This window comes from Cydia amplana, chromosome Z (genome assembly GCF_948474715.1).
Source record: "Cydia amplana chromosome Z, ilCydAmpl1.1, whole genome shotgun sequence".
In the NCBI taxonomy this organism is placed as follows: domain Eukaryota; kingdom Metazoa; phylum Arthropoda; class Insecta; order Lepidoptera; family Tortricidae; genus Cydia; species Cydia amplana.
Window position 1 is genome coordinate 28,330,059 of NC_086096.1, and position 22,719 is coordinate 28,352,777.

General features: G+C 34.9%; 1 protein-coding gene and 1 long non-coding RNA gene across 2 annotated transcripts in view; one reads left to right on the top strand and one right to left on the bottom strand.

Annotated features, from left to right (window-relative positions):
* Positions 1 to 22,719, bottom strand: part of LOC134661441 (uncharacterized) — a 380,476-nt gene that overhangs the window by 299,694 nt on the left and 58,063 nt on the right. The window lies entirely within an intron of this gene.
* LOC134661645 (zinc finger protein Xfin-like) lies at positions 2,083 to 10,580 on the top strand. Its single transcript, XM_063517792.1, has 4 exons — positions 2,083 to 2,171; positions 6,937 to 7,065; positions 7,170 to 9,088; positions 10,551 to 10,580. The coding sequence occupies exons 1-4, from the start codon at positions 2,156 to 2,158 to the stop codon at positions 10,578 to 10,580; spliced, it is 2,094 nt and encodes a 697-aa protein (XP_063373862.1). The 5' UTR covers positions 2,083 to 2,155.

Here is a 22,719-nt window from a genome sequence, read left to right on the forward strand (position 1 = left end):
TGGCACCGCGTCGAAGCAAGCGTGCCATTAAACCACCTCGTCGGTTAATTGATGAGATGGACGTGTAAATCTTTAAAGGCGGACGAGGCTCATTTCATATCGCATATCTTTTATCATAGAGAACATTATCGACGGCCTTCATATGTCATGTCATGTCTGTCAATTCACTTTTAATTGTCAACGTATATAAAATAAACATTAATAAATCTAATGAATGTGTATAGCCTGACCAGTAATATATGATAATTGTCAAGAGGGCGCTGTTATTCTCATGTATAGGGTGACAATTCAGTGCAGTATGAAAAAATTAGTTCCAGTGAAATTCCGCAACATGGCGCACCCTCAATAGATCCTGGTTCACCTATAATATATATAACTTCGTTAAATTGCCATTTTTTTGTCCGCACCTGCTGATTTGATCGAGGAATCAAATTGGCATTTGCGTCCGCACGGCCTGATTCGATCGGACAATTTCATCAGATTGGCGAAAAATTGTCTCGTCTGGACTCAACTTAAGAAGAAACCATATAAAGAAAAAAAAGGAAAATTATCAAAAACAGTTGCTAGAAGAAAAAAATAAAAAATGGTCAACTGCAAACATACTGCAAAAGTCGAAATTAGGTTAACCGCCTCTATCGCTCTTGCCTATTCGAGTAATTCGAGCGATAGAGACAAAGAGTATTAAATCACTACGTTTTAAGAGTCGGCACTCTCGAACAAGCCTTAAACCGAATTAAGAACGTACATTGTGCCAACACACCAAATACATGTCAATACTGCCAACACAAAAAAAACAACGCTAGGGCTCGACACTTCCGGTACCTACTGTTTATCGATATCGATAAATGTGCGATACGTGCTGTTGTACTATACTACTGTTAAAGTAAATTTTGAGAATCAGGTGGATTAATAAAATAAATGCAAAATATAAAAATAATTTTATTTTACATAATAAATATAAGATACAGATAGTTTTATATTTACGTAGGCATATTACAATACGCTTATGAACGTAAATAAAGCTACAATCTACTTTTAGAGCACTTCTGCAAACACTGAGTCTTGCCTGTGAAGGCTGTGAAGTGTGAACTCCAACTTCCCACAAAGGGAAAAAGCTGTGAGGCTTATTTACATTCACTTGTAGATATTCAGTGGTTGGAGTTTCATTCAGCCTTTGTATAGGTAAATATTCCAAATCCTCATTACCTCATTGTTACCTTTACCCATAATCGACATCTGAAATAAAAGGATTATCGATAAGTTGTTCGCACACTATTCGTGTCTTAGGTTACCTAGTTTTTTACAAGAAGAATCTATTCACAGAATGTTTTCGTTTTAATCAAGGATTGTAAACGATAAAAACTACTCCAAACTAATTAAATTAGTATCTGGTAACGACTCAAAATGAAAATATCGCACAAAAACATCAGTTTACCGACCTGTTCGGATCAAGTGGAAATCTGGTGAAAAATATATCAGAAGTCAGTTTCCTTACACGCCTGACCCCACAAACTTCACATTTTTTTGAAGATTTGCCCCCCATTTAAATAAAAGCTAAAGTTATTTAGTCTAAACACAAAAATAAACACGTAACATAACCGCTTTCACGACAATTTAAAAACACGGTAGACGTTTTACCGATCATACCAACCTAAAGAAAAGTAGGTATAATACGTCTATGTTTGAAAGCAAGTATGGTATGTAAATACAACAGCAGTCATTTTAATTTGATAAGATTATTTTCTATGCCTCAACGTTGGTAACAAGTACGTTCCTAAGTTATCATAGTATGGGGTGTCGATGGGCTGGATAGAGATAGACGTCAGACGAGCAATCGAACGAAGTGGTTCGTCGCGGTAGGCCTTCTGATTTTCTGTAATTTTTATATTCAACTAATTATTCGAGCAGATAAGTCACTCAATAAATATAATATATTAGTGATTAGTAAATGAATCTGTAGTAATAAGACATTTCTTTGAATATTTATACGCGAAAAGACAACGCTTCATAGAAAGTAAACTATAGGCGGGCACTTGGCACTCTCGATGTTTCTACTTAGGTAGTAAGTAAATAACACTAGTGAAATAGATCTTCATCAAGTTCATCACATCATAGACAGAAAGTGGCTGATGAGTGCATTATGTGTCATGAATAAATGCGGGAAAGAAGCGGTAAGTTCGTTCTATTTGTTTTAAATTCCAAATTTTTGTATTTTATATGATAATTGCATGTCTGTCATTTTTAGCACACAATTCAAAGGTTTTTACATTTGGTCAATTGGGTTGGTTGAAGCTTAGTAGACTGCTGACGATCAATTCCATCTTTGATATTAATTACTTACTAATTATGATTACTCTTTTTAGGGTTCCGTACCCAAAGGGTAAAAACGGGACCCTATTACTAAGACTCCGCTGTCCGTCCGTCCGTCCGTCTGTCACCAGGCTGTATCTCACGAACCGTGATAGCTAGACAGTTGAAATTTTCACAGATGATGTATTTCTGTTGCCGCTATAACAACAAATACTAAAAACAGAATAAAATAAAGATTTAAGTGGGGCTCCCATACAACAAACGTGGTTTTTGACCGAAGTTAAGCAACGTCGGGCGGGGTCAGTACTTGGATGGGTGACCGTTTTTTTGCTTGTTTTGCTCTATTTTTTGTTGATGGTGCGGAACCCTCCGTGCGCGAGTCCGACTCGCACTTGGCCGGTTTTTTTTGAAAATTATGTCAATTATGTGCTTGTAGCAACATTCTTTCATTAACCAAATTTAGGGAAAATAAATGTATACTGGGTCAACCAAATCTTGTCAGTAAATAGGAACAAAAAAAACTATACCTACTCATCCTTTTCTTTTGGGTGCTAGTACTAGTGTTAGACAAAGATAGTATGATTCTCTCTGTCTATGTTTGAAATCAAACAGACCTTTGACACACTATACCACACAATTGGACCATAAATAAGATAATGATTTATGAAATCTGATAACTTTTACCATCAGTCAAAAAAATACACAATTTAACTTTTTGTATAACCTCCTTTACCTCCTGTATTATTTGTTTACCATCATATCATTATCAATGACAAGAACCATACAAACAGAAATGTCATAATGTCCTTTAAAATGTAAATGGTTTTGCCAGATATGATTGGTTTTATTAAATTTCTTCAAGAGTTCTTGACTCTTTTTTTAAAAACAAATTGATTAACCCTTCTCCAAAAGAAAAAATCAAATAATGTGTGATTGGGTAATGGGGGGGGGGGGGGGGGCACAAGGTCTCTGTAAATTTGCTAGTCCACAGATTATCAAACATTTCACATAATTGATTTGCTCTTGAACAGCGATATGAGGCAATGCACCATCATGATGCTACCATGTCTGGACGTTGTGATCCAGAGGCCAATTCATTCACAGTAAAAAGTAGTGTAGATTACAAGTAAAACATTTCACAATACAAAGTTTTAATGCATGATGTATGGTAATAGGCCTTCACAATGCACTGGATGATAGCTGAAGCAGCAGAGTACAAAGCATAATGGTGGGAGAAGGTTCTCGACAACAGCACAACTATACACACACACCATAGATGTATATCTCAGGATGGGTCTTACGGGCACTAAAAATGGTAGGTACTAGTTCAGCAGTGTTACTCACGGATTCGAGCCAATTGTGCAGTCTAACGCAACTAGTTGCGACCAATCGTGCGCGTGCTGGGAACTCATCAACCAATCGCATTGTAGCGCTGTCACTAGCAGTACTGTACCCGTTCATGCCCCATTCTTATTGCCTGTAAGGCCAGTCCTGTGACTCCTGAGATATACGTCAATGCACACACCCATATTTCATTTTGGATAGTTTTTGGCTTGTTTCTCTTATTATCTGAGATTATCTCTGGTTACATTAAATGTAATCAATGGATTAATTACATCATCCCCAGTGAAACATTGTTTGTGTAGTGGTAGGACTAATTATGGTATATATCATCAGACTCAAATTAGTTATCCCGTATTACTAAGCAAAGAGATATAATTTTAGCTACATATGTATATCAATAGTAGGATGTGGTAAATAAAATAATACAATACAAAGTAATTTCTTAAAGCTTGTAATTTTTAACACAAGAATCATTCTATGAAATAGGGGTTGAAGAGGCATCTAAGATACACCATCCAACATGACCTTGACCAACATCCAACACATTTAGATTTGAGATTAATTCATAGAGGGGCATTCAGATTAAGTTGCAAGGTTTCATCAAACAATCTTCTGACTGTTGCTTACAATTATTTTATTTATATTTGAGTCCATAATTGGAGAGTGGTGGAGTAATGCTACACCACTACATTATACTTGATCTCAGTACAGGGGAGACATCATCACTGTGTGACGTAAACCCATAAAAAATAGAAAAAAATTAGAGAGGTTATATTTGAATTGTATTACATAAAATAACATTATACCTACTCTGTAGTCTGTACTATTGAGGTAATACTTATTATATCTATTTTTTCAATTATACATTGATTTATTTGCACATACATTTTTAACCTTATTTGTGTATACAAACATTAAATAAATAAAGTCCCAAATGCAATTTCAGAACTAAATTATTAAAAACAAGCTATTGTAAACAGATATAAGTAACATATTACTTGTTTGGAGTCAAATAAAGTAAAATCGTTATTATGATTATGACTAGTAAGTAAGTATTTTGGAACGAAATATAAAAAGGTAATTAAATTTATTCTTGTATATCAGTAGGGCTAAGATGGTCGGCTCTTTAGCATTTGTCACCATGCCTGTCACATTCTAACAAATATGTAAGTGCGAAAGTGACGCATACCATGACAGGTGATAAAAATGCGACTATGATACCGCTGCTGGACATTTAGTGATTTATCAAATTGTTATAAATATATCAAGGTTGTGTCAGCTATAATTTTATCAAGCGCATGTAATACATTTGAATTCACATACACTTGAATATAATAAGACTAGGGGTACCCTACCATACCATAGGAGTACCAACCATAATGAATTATGGTTGGTGCTCCTATTAACATTAACATAAGAACAATGATTTGTGAATATTCCAATGCATAATGATAATATAATAAACATTCATATTATAAAAGAATCTAACTTAAGATGAGAAATAAATAAAGCAATATAAAATAAATAAGCAAAGTACTTAATTTTGAATGTTTATGACAGACCATTGGTACCACCGGCCCTAATAATTGAACCTAAAGTGATCATAATGCACAACAAAGTCACAGCACATTGGTCATACCAATTTAAATTATTGTAAACATTTCCATACCTTCTGTGTATTTTATAACACAACCTAACTTAGTAGTTAGCGTAGCCAACATAACCTAACTTAATAATATTCATCAATTAAGTAATATTCATGCTAGAACTAGCATCTAAAAATTCATACATCATGTGTTGTAGGCACAATGTGGAGATCCTATGTACTTACATATTGTAAATAGTTTTAAGACCTCTTTGTGAACCCACTATTGACAAATAAACAGAGATGTGACTTATTTGAAATACTTGTATTTAAAATGCAAATACAAAATGCAAAATACCTATTTTGTATTTTGTATTTAAATACCTTTTGAAAAAAACTATTTTGTATTTTATTTGAAATAGTTTTTGGGACCTATTTTCTATTTTCAAAATACAAAATACTTTTATCACGACGACGTTTTTATCACACTAACGAGAGGCATTATTGGCAAGGTGCGAAGTCGGTGGAGGGGGAAGTGGCGCTGATCGTCACAAACACAGGTAATCTTATGGAATGGCCGCCATTAGTACTAGCGGCAGCCTCTTGAACTAATTTTACTCCATAAGATTTAACGTAGAAAGTCTGCCAAAATGAGGGCAGCACCAGTCGTGCACCTAGCGAATACTAGCTGTAAAACATTATAAATCTAAATTAATGCTTTTAAAATTTGTCCGTTATAAACCATCATCCTTCCGGTTAATATGAGCAAACAACTAGAAATTTTCACTTTAGATAGAGGACTGATTGACACACTGTTTTCAAAGAATAAAGAGTCTTCAATTCGGATATTCTGAGTAATACTTTTTAATTCAGACTAGGTATTCACTATTCAGAGTACCTTTTATCGCAAAGTATTTGTATTTTTAAAAAGTATTTTGAAAATACCTATTTCGTATTTTGTATTTTAAATACAAATTCAAAAACTATTTTGTATTTTGCATTTGAAATAGTATATCAAGGAAGTATTTGTATTTTGTATTTAAATACTTTTTATAAAGTATTTTTCACATCTCTGCAAATAAATGATCAATCAATCAATGCAATAAAAAATATGAAATTATATGAATTATGAAAATTGCAGTTTTAACCTAACCTAAAGTCTATTTTTTTATTCGGTAGACTGAAATTACAGTTCATAGTATGAACATAAAATGTCATTTCATACTTTGAAATTCATTTCAGTCTACCAAATAAAAAAATAGACTTTACTATTCTATACTTTGTGTTTGTTCGTTCGTTTCTTTAAACCACACTCGTATTTTAATGCCTTTCATTATGTAGCAGTCACATAAACTACTATTTTATCATAACAAATACAAATTTAATACTATTTGTGAGCGTTTCCGGCAAAACATCCCACTTTGTCGGTATTAGTCGCTAATCGGTCTGGAGTTATTAGCAGATCCTACAACTACATAAAATAGGCTATCTATTAGTGAAATAATGGAGTATCTATGTCTAATAGATTTTTTTAAATCTTTAAAGTTGCATGAGTGTAAAGGCAACAACGGAGAATACGATGGTTAAAGTTTAGAACTAAAAAAAATACATTTTGGATTGTATTGTAATTAACACTTACATTATATTTGATACCTACAGTGGTATTTATTGAAACTTTGTTTTTTTTTTTGTTGCAGTTTTTAAAATGGCAGATGATTTTGATAAAGAAGCTCCGGATGTAATGATGAATCAAATCATAACGGAAAACCCGCTTGAGTTTTCTGTAATAGTTATAAAAAAAGAAGTCCTCAATTTTTATGACAGTGGTAAATGTCCACCAAACTTACCGCCATACCGCCTTATTGAATTGCTGACATACTGACTAATCATATGAGACTAATTAAATTATTAATCACTATTTTCCTTCCAGAATTTGAATCTACAACAAGTTCAGTTCAAGATAGAAAACCATATTTGCAAGAGGATATTATACCAAATACCTTTGAAGCTCTAAGCTCAGAAATCCCTGACAACGAAATATATCGAGATAAACTTCTCAACTCCAACAAAATTATACTTGGGTCTAAGCCGAACTTAGTTTCCGATGATGAATACCATTGTGAAAATTCTGATAAACTTTATCCGGAAAATGATGTGTCCTTCGCAAATGATTCAAAACTGCATCCAGATTCAATAGATGAAAACTATTTTGAAGAGTTGGTAACATCTTACGAACCAAAGGTTGAGTTGCTTGATATACAGTCTTATTTACACAAATCGAGAAGATATTGTGCCACTTGTGGAATTTTATTCCCAGAACTTAAGGCTTTTGAGAAGCATGTACGAATATATCACAAAGCGAGTGACTTAAATAAACGACGTATATATAAATGCACAATTTGCGATAAAAAATTCGTTGCGCGTCAAGTCTTAAAAAAACATATAAGTAATATTCATAAATTGAATAATGTAAAAATATTACAAAGATCAAGATACAGACGTGTCTTGGATCAAACGATGCGCCAACATAGATGCACTATTTGTGCCAAAAAATTTGTTGCACCTCATGTATTAAGAACGCATCTTACAAATATTCATAAAATTAATTATGCGGGAGTTCCACATGAAAAAAAACAAAATACCATACACAATACTACGAAGGAGTTAGATAGTCAAAATGTGAACCATGATAAAACTTTGGGATCGAGTAATACATGTTTTCATTGCAAGAAAACATTTGATACACAGAAGTGTCTAATTGAACACTTGTACGACGTTCTACAGATGAAAAGAAAAAATACAGAAATTGTTCCAGTATTGAAGTCAATTTTGTTTAAATGCAATAAATGTGACATCAATTTTACTTCGTCGCAATTTGCAGCAAACCATGCTGAGCATATGGAAATGTTAATTAATTGGAAGTGTACTATCTGTAATCGAATATTCAAACAAGAAGATGCTTTAAGTCACGAAAGACAGCATTCGGTTTCGAACAACTTCTTAGTATACAACTTGGAAGATCTAGATGTCACTAGAATTTTATACAAGTGTTCTAAATGCGCAGTACACTTTACTGAAAGTAACTTTCTTTATCATTTCCGAGACTGTGGTCTAGAAGTTTCAGAATCTGTACACTGCAAAATTTGTAACATGTCACTGGATTACAACATAATAACCTCTCATGAATCTGAAAATCATACAGAACCTAACTATTATACAATTATCGAAAGTGATGTAATTTCGGATAGCCCGGTTAAGTTGACAGCAAATAAATATCAAGCAAAGGATAATTTACAAGAATTAAGTAAGCCGTTTCGGAATGTAAAAGTGGTTTTACAAAGAATCAATTCGAATAAAGTCAACAAATCTAATTCTGTAAAATGGTCATCCGATGAATCTCTCAGCGACTTGGAATCTAGTTCTTACGAACAAACAAGTAATTCGCCGCAAAAACTGCAGAAAGATAACAATACCTATGGATTATGTTCAACTACAGAAACTACAGCAAGAAACCAAAAGAAGATTGATTTGCGCCGAGAGCATAATCTAACATATTACTACTGCCAGACTTGTAAATGCTTCGTAAGCAGATTAAAGAAAAAAGTCCACTTAGAAGCACGTTGTAAAAAAATTACCAAAAAGACTTGCAAACAATGTGGTCTTACGTTCACTGCTGCGTCTTTGATGACACACATAAGTCTACACAAGGAAAGGAAAGACTTAACATTGAGGAGTTTTAAATTCTTTAACCTGCACAACGGGCAACCCATAAATCCTGCCATGCCTGAATTTGAAAATACAAAGCAACTGCAGAAAGATAACAATACCTATGGATTATGTTCAACTACAGTAAGAAACCAAAAGAAGATTGATTTGCGCCGAAAGCCTAATCTAACATATTACTACTGCCAGACTTGTAAATGCTTCATAAGCAGATTAAAGAAAAAAGCCGTATTCCATAAACGTAAGTTTTGTAAAAATATAGCCAAGGCCACTTGCAAGCATTGTGGCCTTATGTTTACAAGTGCATCTATAATGACACATAGACGTCTACACGAGGAAAGGAAAGACTTGACAGTGAAGAATTTTAAATTGTTCAACCTACATAATGGCCAACCCATGGATCCTCCTGTACTGGCACCTGAAATTATATGTTTACAACCACCTGTAAATAATGGAGCTGAAGTCGAACATTTAAAACAACCCGTGAATAATGGAGACAGGAGTACGAAGAAGGATGTTAAATATTACTTCTGTGAAACTTGTAAATGCTCCGTAACCAACTTTAAGAAAAATGTCCATTTAGAGGCACGGTGCAAGTACTTGAATAAGTCGACTTGCAAATACTGTGGTCTAACGTTTACAAAATTATCTATCATAACACATATGCGACTACACAAAGAAAGGAAAGGCTTGACATTGAAAAGTTTTAAGTTCTTTAATCTTTACAATGGCTTGCGCACGAGTCCTCCAATACGTGAAGTTGTAAATTTAAATCGACATGAAAACACACTCAGCGATTTGGAATCCAGTTCTTACGAACAAACTAGTAATACGCCGCAAGAACTGCCGAAAGATAACAATGCCTATGTTGGACTTTGTTCAACGACAGAAACTACAGTAAGACAGCAAAAGAAGATAGTTTTGCGTCGAAATCGTAATCTAACATATTACTACTGCGAAACATGTAAATGCTTCGTAAGCAAATCAAAGAGATATATCCACTTAGAAGCACGCTGTAAAAAATTTCCCAAAGAAACTTGCAAACTCTGTGGTCTTACGTTCACTACTAAGTCTTTAATGACCCATAAACGACTACATGAAGAAAAAAAGGACTTATCCTTAAATAATTTTAAATTATTCAACCTTAACAATGGCCTACCCATAAATCTTCCTGCATCTGGTAAGGCGATTATAAAGGGAACTGTGAATAATGCAACTGAAGCAAAAAAAAATAAACGATCTGCGAAAACTATCAAAAACTGGCAAACAAGGCGTAATTTTACATATTATTATTGTGAGACTTGTAAATGCTCCGTAACCAAATTTAGAAAAGATGTTCACTTAGAGGCACGATGTAGTAAATTGACTAAATCGACTTGTAAACTCTGTGGTCTAATGTTCACTACCCAATCTTTGATTACACATACGCGTCTACACGAGGAAAAAAGGGACTTTTCATTGAAGAATTTAAAATTCTTTAACCTGTACAATGGCCAACCAATGGATATTCCCGTAGTCGAAGTTGCAAAAACACCTATACAAATTGAAGCTGAAGTTGTAAATGTAAAGCGACCTATTAACGTTGAAGCTAAAGATGAATGCATATTACGACCTGTGAACGACAATGATGAATTTGATAATGTAAACCGACCTGTAAACATTGAAGGAGAATATATGTGTTCTAAACCACATTTAAACAATGAAGCTGATGTTGAAAGTATAAAAAGTATTTTAAACAATGAAGCTCAAAGTGAAAATGTAAAACTACCTATAAATATTGTACCTGATGTAGAGAGTATAATATCGCCTGTAAACAACGATGCTATGGTTTTAAATACAAAATGCCTCTCAAACATTCAAGCTGCAGTTGAAAATATAATTGGATCAGTATACAATAAAGCTGAGGTTGAAAGTGTAAAACAAAGTATAAACATTGAATCTGAGGTTTTAAATGTAAAACCACCTATAAATATTGTACCTGATGTAGAGAGTATAATATCGCTTGTGAACAACGATGCTATGGTTTTAAATACAAAATGCCCCTCAAACATTCAAACTGAAATTGAAAATATAAAACGACTTGTGAATAATGAGGCTGTAGTTGAAAATTTAAAGCTATCTATGAACATTGGGACTGAAGTTGAAAATTTAATCAGACCCATTAACAATAATACCGAAGTTGAAAAATTTGAACACCCTATAAACAGTGAAGCCGAAGATACAAACATTAATATCCCTGTAAACAGTAAACCCCTTTCGAACAATAAAGCTCTAGATGAAAGTCAACATGTAGACAATGAAGATGAAAACATTGCACGACCTGTGAACATTGGCACAAAATTTGCAGAAATAAAACGACCTGTAATATACGAAAACGATAATGATATGGGTACAAAGTTTAGTCAGAAATACTACTATTGTGAAACTTGCAAATGCTTCGTAACCCACTTTAGAAAAAATACCCACTTACGGGCTCGTTGCGAGAAATTAGCGAAAATGACTTGCAAACACTGTGGTCTAACGTTTACCAACGGTTCTATGCTCACACATAGACGTCTTCACGAGGAAAAGAAAGACATAACATTAAACAATTTTAAATTCTTCAACTTATACAATGGTCAACCAATGAATCCTCCTATACAAGAAATTGTGGGCATTGAACAAACTGACCTCGACCTCGACCTCGAAGTTGTGAATATGACACAACCTTCACACAGTAAAACTGAAGCTCTACGCTTAAAACTACCCGGAATCGCTAAAGATTGGCGCACAAAAATGAATATGACATTATATTATTGTGAAACATGTGAATGCTTCGTAACTAAATATAGAAAAGATTTGCACTTACAGGCACGTTGTAAGAACTTCGCCAAAGTGACTTGCGAACGTTGTGGTCTAACGATAACTAGCAAGTCTATGAAGACACATATACGCCTACATGATGAAAGGAAAGAATTCACACAAAATAATTTTAGATTTTTTAACCTTTACAATGGTCAACCTATGAATTCTCATACACTGGAAGTTCTAAATAAGAAACGAAATGTAAATGTTAAAGCGGAAGTGGCAAGTATAAAACCTGCAGGTAAAGAAGCTGAAATCATAAAAATAAAACGACCTTTAAACATTAAAAAAGCCAAACGTCCAAGGCGTAATCTGAGCTATTACTTTTGTGAAAATTGTAAATGCTTCGTGACCAAGTTTACAAAAGATGCACATCTACAGGCCCGTTGCAAGAGTTTTTCCAAAATAACTTGCAAACTCTGTGATCTAAGGTTCACCAAAGCGTCTATGATGACACATAAACGTTTACATATGGAAAACAAAGACTTATCGGTCAAACATTTTAAATTCTTTTACCTACATAATGGTGAAGCAATGAATGCTCCTGTAACTGAGGCGGTAAATAGAAATCGACTTGTGGACGAACGTAATCTGTCAAATTACTATTGTGAAAATTGTAAATGCTTCGAAACCGAGATGAGGAAAGGTGGTCACATACAAGAAAATTGCATAAACATGGCAAAATTACCTTGCAAATACTGTGGTCTAATATTTAGTAGCTCTTCTTTTGTACTACATAAAAGTCTACACGAGGAAAGAAAAAACTTGACTTTAAAGAATTTTGCATTCTATGACCTGCAAAATGGAAAACCCATGAATCCACCTTTACCTGAATATCCAAAATGTATCTCGTGTACTGTACATTTTCTAACTATAACAGCTATGAATAGCCACATATGCAGCGAAGTATCGTCTTTAACTTGCCATATTTGTGAAATCAAATTATCCGAAGCCGCTTTTAAATTGCATATGACGTTTCACCAATTTATAATAGATAATACTAAGGTGATAGAATCAAATAATGTGCAACCTGCTAGCAGTGCTATTACTATCAATTTAGATCAAATAGATATTGACCATCACGGAACTGTTGAAAACGTAACTAACACATCCAATCACGAAAGCCACGCAACAGAATTACATAACTCCGTTGGGGTCGCCGAAGCGTCATTACTAAGTTCTCCAGATACTATAGTATATACTTGTCGAAATTGTTCTGTTTCTGTTGATACATATGATAAAGCAGTAGAGCACAGTCAAAGACATTACGAGCCGGAAGAACATGTGACACAAACAATAGTTTGTGAGTTTTGTAACTTAAACATTGATGAAGCATGTTACACAGAACATCAAAATGTACATGAAAGTGGAAGCCACTTCAAATTGTTACATTTTGACAGTTATTATTTGCCTGCAGATAATAACTTGTGGACAAAACATATCTTTGAAACTTTGCCAAATGAAAAAATCGTAGATATTTTGAGACATTCTATCTACAGGTTCGAGTGTAGGATTAAGATGGATGTCATACAACAAGGAGATCCTAGTTTAACTGTTTATAAATGTGATCAATGTGGCTGTTTCATTGAACCAAGTTCTTTGTTTAAGCATTCAGATAATGCTTGTTTTAAGCTGAGAAATCATCCCTGTACTGTATGTGGTATACCTTTTAACTCGTCTGCATCGCGAATTGACCACGAAAAAATTCACAATCGTCCTAACCTTACAATGGAGTCGTACAGGATAGTTGTTTTCAATCGAGAACGGGACGTACAGATAAATCGTTCTTTTTGTTTGCGTAAAAATTACGTTTTATATAAATGCAGAAACTGTGATGTAATCATTGATAAACTCCGTGAAGATGTTCATAAATGTGACTTCACTAATGTGAAGAAGTGCCCAGATTGCTCATTGCTGCTGAATATGACGGACTATGAAAGTCATACGAATACGCACAAAGAATTTATCAGTTTTAATTATAGCAACATGAAAGTGATTCTTCTCGGCGAAGCGAAGTCTTTGGAAGTGACGAGTGAAATTATCTCAAAATTTAAATTTAAAGGAGCAATATATGATTATAAAATGTTTGTATGTAATAAATGTGAGATATGTATTAGGAATGAGGAGTTCATGCTTAAACACATCTGTCGTTTTGGAAAACAACGGTCAAAGTGTTTAAAATGTGGCTTGTATTTTTCTGTTGGAAGATTGAAGACGCATACAAGGTGTCATGAACAAGATCCTGATTTTCTTCGGTCAAATATGTACATAATCTCATTCGATCCGTGCACTTTTGATAGGAATAAAAATGACACTAAATTATATAGCAAAGATAAAGACTCTGAACTCTCAGATAGCAATACCGATTCTGATTCAGAAATCTTACGTCTTAATGATACAAGTATGGGCGATGATGCAAATACAGTAAGATTGACGACAGAACATATCGAAGAAGAAACTGCAAGGCTTTACAAGTGTACTTGTGAGTTGCATTTTTTAAATGAAGATAGTATATCGAGGCATTTTGGTGCGTGCAGATCAAATCCCAAAATACCTAAACTAAAATGCCAGAAATGTGACTTACTCTTTACTCCAAATGTCCTGTTTACTCATCTGTTAGCTCATCACAATAATAATGGACGCCGTTATAAGTATGATATAATTGAAATTGATTGCAATCAAAGGAATATGATTCAGTAAACCATTATTTTAATTTGCTTTAAGAATGGGCAAAATTTAAGTCTAAAAACAATCGATTCTAATACAGACTTTAATATGGCAAATCCATATCTGAAAGTGACTAATGTTTATTAGGGCCACTTGCATCATTCAGTAACCCGGGGTTAACCGGTTAAACAAGGAGTTACCATGGTTATCAGTACAATTAGACACTGGGTTAACGGTTCAACCGGTTAACCCTGGGTTAGTGGGATGGTGCAAGTGGCACTTAGTGTCATAAATATACATAGAATTAAGGATCTCTTGCTAACGCTTTTAACATGTAAAGTGTCATTCTATGGAACTTGCTAACTTTGTAAACAAACCGCCATATTGAAACTGTCAAAAAATATGAATTTACTAGTGACTTTTGTTTACATAGTTAGCAAGTTCTATAGAATGAAACTAAGGTCTAAGTAAAAATGTGTATTTTTTACTTTCCTATCTTAATTAGGTACTTTAGTTTAGGTAACTAAAAATGTTTTGCTAAGTAATCTTTGATAAATGTTCATTATTTGTTTAATGTTTATGTTCTAATATATAAGAAATGTTGATTAGTGCCCATACCATCGAGGGTAATTATTATTATTATAGCCTCATTTATTCCTTAATACATTAAAAATACGTAACAATTCGTAAATAATTTCACGACACAAATTCAACCGCTCGCTAAATGTGAAAAAAACATCAATTGTATTTTTTTTACACTCGTGTTAATGTTTTGGGTCTTTGATTTTTAAAATAATTGCATTTAAAGCAGATATATAAATCCATTCTTTTATAATAAGGCTATCAAAAAAAATGCTCCATATTTCAACGTTTTTCATGTTCCTCGTCGCCGTTGCCTTGTATACAAGACAGCTAGGGATGGGAACGTTAACTCGATATGAGAATATTCAATATAAATATCAAATCGCAAATCTGGTTTTATTTAAGCATTTGAACACCTGTTAAATGCCAATTGGTGGTAACTAGCAACTAGAATACGTTAAACGAGAGAGAGAGACAGGCATAACTATAGCTGAAATTCAGGGAGCTTCTTCAGCTGTCGATAGACAAGACGAGAGAGAGAGAGAGAGAGACAAGTAAATCTGTCCCTGTGGTATATTTGCAGAAGAAATGATTCATTTTGAAATGATAGTGTAATGGGGAGTGATACCCTGCAGTGACCGCTTCGCACAATAACACAGGCGGACGCTCGGACTAGTCAGTGTCGCCTAACTATGAGAATGTTATATATTTGAAATTGACGAAAAATTTACATGGTAGGGAGGATGTAATACGGGAACTGAGAAGCTCATCTAAGGAACATGTCGAATGTGACTAGGGCTTGCAATTCGAATATTCGAGTTTGTCGAATATTCGACCTGTTTTGATATTCGAATATTCGGCCGCTCAGGTTTCGAATATTTTTTATTACTAAAACAAATCGATTTTATCCGCTGTAATTACAGTTTCTGTGTGTTTTTCGGGTATTTACAGTGAATGAGGAACGGTAGGTACCCAAATACGAAGGAAATAATATTTTTACTGTATTCCTCTCTATAGACTTCGTGAATACAGTGAAACCTAACTCAATTTGAAAGAAAACGAAATCAAAAAGTATGTTATTTTTACGGTGCGTAAGTTTTAAGTTAAAGGGTAATTCTGTTTATTCAGTACAAGCGTACGTTAAGCGAATTTTTGAAGTCTAAACCTTGCCACTTATCGCAATTCTCAAATTTGATCATACCAAACCTGCCCGACTAGGTAATCTAACCATGCACCTTTAGCTGACGAATAATCCACCCAGTAGTCAACTAACTTTTTCCCTTAATTATTCTACCTTAATTAGCCGACCATTAGGAATAAAAACTTGCCATAACAAATAAAGTCAATAAAGATTCAAAATACAATAGAATTAAAGGCCATTTTACAGGCCTCTGAGTGACTACAAGTTGATTTAAATCGGAAAATAATTACCTAATAAAAAAAAATCTTACATACCCTACGTATGTTTGGATGGTTAAAGTTATATTATTTCTTATTTCACGTAACGATGCATTTATAATAAAAGTTTTATCTAGAAATATTGAATACGTCTAATTTTGGCGTTTTACTTGTTTTTATAAAATGTGGGCATCTCATAGTAGGATGATAAAATCTAGTCAATTAAGTAGATTTCTGCAAAATATCATTAGTTTTAGCAATATGTGAAAAAAGCTTTTGAATAAAACGATAATAAACCGATTTCTCGTTCCTTTTCGTATTTTTTATAATATTCGAATAATTATTCGAATATTCAAATAATTATTCGAATATGTCGTCAGAAAAAGTCGAATATTCGAATACCTGAAAGTTTCGAATATTTGCAATCCCTAAATGTGACACATGCATTCCCGAACATTTCCGATCCCCACCCTTTTCTAATATTATTGTTCTTCACTCATTGACAATTCAACCCACGTGTAATTTTCTCCAATAATAAAAAATAAAAAAAATAAAAAAATAAAAAAGCCTTTATTGCCATGTAACTACATAATTAAAACATACTTAAACACATGAAATAAATACAATTTAAACAGTTATATAACAATTAAATAGTTATAGTTTTTGTAATGTAAGTGAGTGTCACATGGCCCCAGTTAGGGTAAAGGCCTCCTCCATCAGTTTCCATTGTTTCCTGTCCTGCGCTTTCAAGATCCAGTCTCTACCAGCTTTCTTTTGAATTTCGTCTATCCAGCGTTCTTTTGGCTTCCCTCTGCTCCTCTTACCAGTGGGGCCCATCCACTCAGTTACCCGTTTCGTCCATCTTTGGTCTGTGATTCGCGCTACGTGTCCCGCCCATCGCCATTTTAATTGTAGTGCGTGTTGTCCAGCGTCTATCAGTTTGGTTTTTCTGCGGATATCTTCACTTCTATATCTGTCTGTAAGTTTAACACCAAGGATGCTTCGCTCCATAGCGCGCTGGCAAGAGCGTATTTTTGTTTTAATTCTCTTTTGGAAGATCCAAGTTTGTGCTCCATATGACAGACAAGGTAGCAAGCACGAATCTATTACCTTTTTTTTGAGCTTTAGGGGAAGTTTAGATTTTAAAATTTCTTTAAAGCTCCAGAACCTCTTCCAAGTCATGTTGATACGGCGTTCTATCTCGTCCTCATGTCTTGATTTCTCGAAGGAAATTTGTTTACCAAGATATATATAGCTGTCGGCGTATTCTATAGTTGTATTATTTATCGTTATAGGGTCTTTTACACTATTGGTAGCGACTTTAGTTTTGGACATATTAAGTTGTAATCCTATATTTCCGCTGACTTGGCTTAGTTCTAAGATCATTTTTTCGAGCTCTTTAGATGATTTTGCGAAAAGGACTATATCATCAGCAAATCTTAGATTACTCAGGAATTCTGAATCGATATTTATTCCTTTTTTATTCCAATTTAGCTCTTTCATGATATCCTGCAACACAGCTATAAATATCCTGGGGGACAGCGGGTCTCCTTGTTTTACTCCTTTTCTGATTAAGATTTTTGGCCCAAGTTTGTCCAGCTTCACCCTGCTTGTGCTCTTCTTATAAATATCCTTAATTATGTTAATATATATACTCGGGACATTTTGGTTTGAAAGTGCTTGCCATATGCTCTCGTGCGAAATTGAGTCAAACGCCTTAGCGTAATCGATGTATGCTAGGTAGAGTGGCTGTTTATACTCTTGATGTTTTTCTATTATAAGTTCCAATGTATGGATGTGATCTATAGTCGAGTAGCTCGAACGAAAACCAGCTTGCTCAACTGGTTGCTGTTTCTCGATCATCGGTGCTATTCTTTTTTCCAGACACATTGCAAATAGTTTGTATAATGTAGGGAGCAAGCTTATGGGTCGGTAGTTGTTAATGTCCGTGGGGTCTCCCTTTTTATATAAAAGGATTATCCTTGATTCTGCCCATATTTGAGGAATTACTTGAAATTCTACAATTTTATTAAAAAGTATTGTAATAGGTCCCAATAAAATGTTTTTTCCAATTTTCAGAGCTTCGTTGGGAATGCAGTCAAGTCCAGGGCTTTTTTCTTTCTTCAGTTTTTCTATTTTGGCTGATATTTCTTTGTTTTCAAAGGGTAATATATTTGTTGTAGAGCTGTGTTCTTGTTCTGTGTCAACTTTTATGTACTTAATATCGCTGTTATGTCCGTCGTTGTAGAGGTTCTGGTAGAACTCCGAGGCAATATTTACTAAATCCAATCTTGTTTGTGGCTTGCCTGACGGCGTGGGAGCTTTAAGCTTAGAAATCCATGTTTTTTCTGAATTTAGTTGTTTGTATGCCCTCTTTTGACTTCCAGTGGTATTTAAATGCTGTTCGATTATTTTCAACCTGTAGTTTTCATAGTCTTTTTTCAAAAGCTTGCTAGTAGTTTTATAGAGCAGGGAGAGTTCTTTTTTTTCTTCTTTAGTTTTATGTTTTTTTGATTGCAGGATAGAGCGTTTCTGGAGGTATTGTTCGGTTTCTTCGGATATTGCATATTTTTTCTCTCTCTCCGAGGTGGTTGCAGACAGGCTCTGTCTGATTGCTGACTCTATCTTGGAGTAGTAGGACTCTATGTTGTCGTTATTGTCCCATCGTATTTGCCTCATTTTGTTTTCTAAAACGGTAAGGTATTTCTGTTGGTTTTTTTCGCCAGATAGGTCGGCAGGGCTTTTTCCAAAAGCGGCTCTACATTTCCCCGGAGTTTTCAACAAGACTGTTCCTCTCAGTAGACGATGGTCACTTGGAAATGTACTATTATTAAGTATTTCTATGTTTGTAAAGAGTCTTGGAGTATCACTCATAGCATCTATCCGGGGTGATCCAAGTCCATAGGTTATTAATCTTTTTCTTGAATATTGAGTTAATTATTGTGAGTTTGTTTGCCATTGCGTATTTTATTAGTCTTTCACCTCTGCGGTTTCTTGATCCATAACAGTATGGCCCGATTATTGTATTTTCAGTTGACTTTTTTTGACCTATTTTTGCATTCAGGTCGCCCATTAAAATTATTTTTCCGTTAGCCAGCTTACGGGCATCCTCGAGCTGGTCGTAGAAACCATCGATCTCCTCTTCGGTTGCTTCGGAGGTTGGTGCATATACTTGTATGACTGATATTTTTATTTCTTCGAATTTCATATTCAATAGGCATACTCTATCAGAAATTCCTATGTAGTTTTCCATATTTTCTTTATACTTCTTTTTAATAAGAAAACCTACTCCATAGTGACCTTGGAGCTTGCCTGTATAACAAAATATGTGGTCGTCGTCTTCTATAATCTCATTTCCTTTTCTTCTGACTTCGGATAGGCCAATGATATCATAGTTAACTTTTGATACTGAATGTTTTAAAAGAATCATTCTTTGTGGCGATAGAAGGGATTTCACATTGTATGTACAGACGTAAAGTTTCTGTTGATTTGTTTGCTTGTTGTTGTAAGGATTATTTTTAGTGATTTTTCTCGGGTTCTTCCTGATTGTTGATGGAGGGTCGTGGTCTACATCTCCCGCGGGGACCAGCCGTGTTGGGAGTCGTTTATTGGATTGTTTTTCATTTAGTGCTTGATTCAGTGTTTGAGAAGGGGTTGCTGGTTGCAGTAATTGCTATTCGTTAGGCACGTCTTGTAACGATACAGGAGCTGTGTCTTTAGGTGAGAAAAAGTGTAATATCCCTGGCTTGACTACTCCCTCCGAGGGGCCCGTGGCTCGTTGTTTAGGTTTGTTCTTGAAGGGGTCAGCATTAGAAGAAGTTGGGAGAAACTTATTTTTCTTGCTCGCCTGTTCACTCGTTGCTGCGCTATTCGAGAAGGATCGGCTCTGTGGAGAGAGTGATAGGTTCCTCTTATTATTTGATGTTCTAGGCCCGTTCTTGTCCTTCAGTATGATTAGTTTGTCATATTTAATAATGACTTTATTGCCCTTATCTCTCTCAGCCTTTGCTTGTGCTTGTAGTTCTTTCCTAATTATTAGGATGTGTTCGGGATAGTCTTCTTTCTCCAATGCAGTACATTTATATTATCGACACACGATGCGCGGCTCTCACCTTACGCTTATAAAGTTTACGTACCGACAAGCGCTTACGCCGTTGACCTAGAGACTATTATTACTTAATCCGCGCGGAAACAGTCCTTGTCGGTCTGCACTGCGACCAGTCCATGCGCGCCGTTGTCTTGTATACAAGCCTTTTCGTACAGCCTAGTGCGGTGATATTACGTCATGAATCGATATTGTTTAGTGGTTGTTTTTAATGATAAAGACCTTTATTTTTAACATTGTCGTGTGTAAAAAATATGTAAATTTTTGGCATTTTCGAAATAAATTAAAGTTGGTTAAGAACAAAGCCAAATTGAGAAGATTTTTACCATGACTTGTAAATATCGATATCACTATTTGCAATCCCTAAACTTTTTATTAGTTGTTTACTTAAAATTTACTCTGGCGTGTGAGTGAGCGTCTTTGCAGACTAGGTCCGGCGGCCAAAAGGTTAAGTGATAGGTTGGCGTCTAAAATAATAAATTGGCAACTAATATTGTAAAGCGATCATAAAATTTAGTTATCTAGTTGTTCACACCTAAGTAATCAACTAATCATAACTGAGCATATCGTTTCAGCTAGGTAGTATTTTAATACGAAAGCAGTTAAATTTAATGAATATTGGATACTTTTTACACAAAACACCTCAAATGAATTTACCAATACGCAATGGTCAGTATACTTATAGTCGAAATTTCTAATCATGAAACGCCTAATCGCCATTATACCACTAGATGTTTAAATTTTTAATTACTAATTTCAATAGTTACCATTGTTCTGCTAGAGTCAACAGATAGGTGCGACGAGCGAAGCGAGAAGGAGCGTGTTAGGTTGACCGTGTAATGACCAAACAAAATATTTTAAAAGAACTTCTTTTTGAATTATAGATAGCCGTTTTCTTTTTAAAATGTGCTTCATAAATGGTCTCCAATTCTCCAATATAATAATTGAGATGCCAAATAAATACTTGGTACCTGCCTAAAAATATTCAAACGCTGTAACGGCTTTAAAATACAGCTCATATTGATATATTTTAAGACTCCGTTTTTGTTGCCATACTATTAATTTTAGTAGCCATTTCTATTTTTTTAAACTACCCAAAATCGATTAATTAGTTGACCGGTTAAATACGTGCCTTTTTAGGGTTCCGTCAAATAACATTGAGTTTTTCTTTATTGATTTAAATTATGAGTGGCCACCTTACGGGGCTTACGGTCACGTGATCGCCTTACGCTGTCTCGAGTTTGTCATTTTTTCCCCACCTCAAAAAGTGCCCAGCGCCGCTAGAGAAGTTTTCACTTCAAAAATCATGTCCTAATTTTACGGTAATTTAACCACCACAAAACAAAGAAGTAATAGAAGCGAAACGTATATACGTGTATAGCGTGTGGCAGCATTAAGTTTAGCTAAACTCACTTTCACTACAGGCTACTGTCAGTCGTGTGTCAGTTCAGTATGGCGCTTATGAGATGTCAGATGTGAAAACGATTCTAGTTAAAATTACAAATAATTACAAATATGCCGTGCTGCTCCATTTTGGAGTGTAAAAACACTAGCGGGACAAAAATATTAGACATGGAGGCATTTCATATCATCGGTAAGCTTCGATCAACACGGAAGGGATGCGGCATTCGCACTATTTCCCCTCTGCCTAAGTACAAGATCAACTGATCTAGCGCGGGTAATAAAACTAGTTGCGCTCGGATTTTTAACTAGACCGAGTTAGCGATGTGACGAGTCCACTTTTTTTCAATTCGAATCATTCGAATTGATTCGGCCGCTGATTCGAATTCAAAATCGAGTTGACTCGACTCGACGATTCGCGTGGTTCGCGACAAGGTCACAGGCACAGGCGCGGAGCGAGTTGAGACGGCGAGTTACGCGGCAGTTGTTGGAAAAAGAACCTTAAGGCACGGAATTAAGGTTTATTTTTGAATGGCCATACTAGCAGTGAACTCGAGTTGGGATACTTGAGATGGCGAATCAAGCGGCAGTTGTTGTGAAAAGAACCTTCGCGTCACGGAATTAAGGTTTATTTTTGAATGGTCATAGTACCAACTCGAGTTGAGACGGCGAATCGAGCGGCAGTTGTTGTAAAAAGAGCCTTCGGGCTACGGTATTAAGGTTTATTTTTGAATGGCCTTAATAGCAGTGCGGCTCGGCG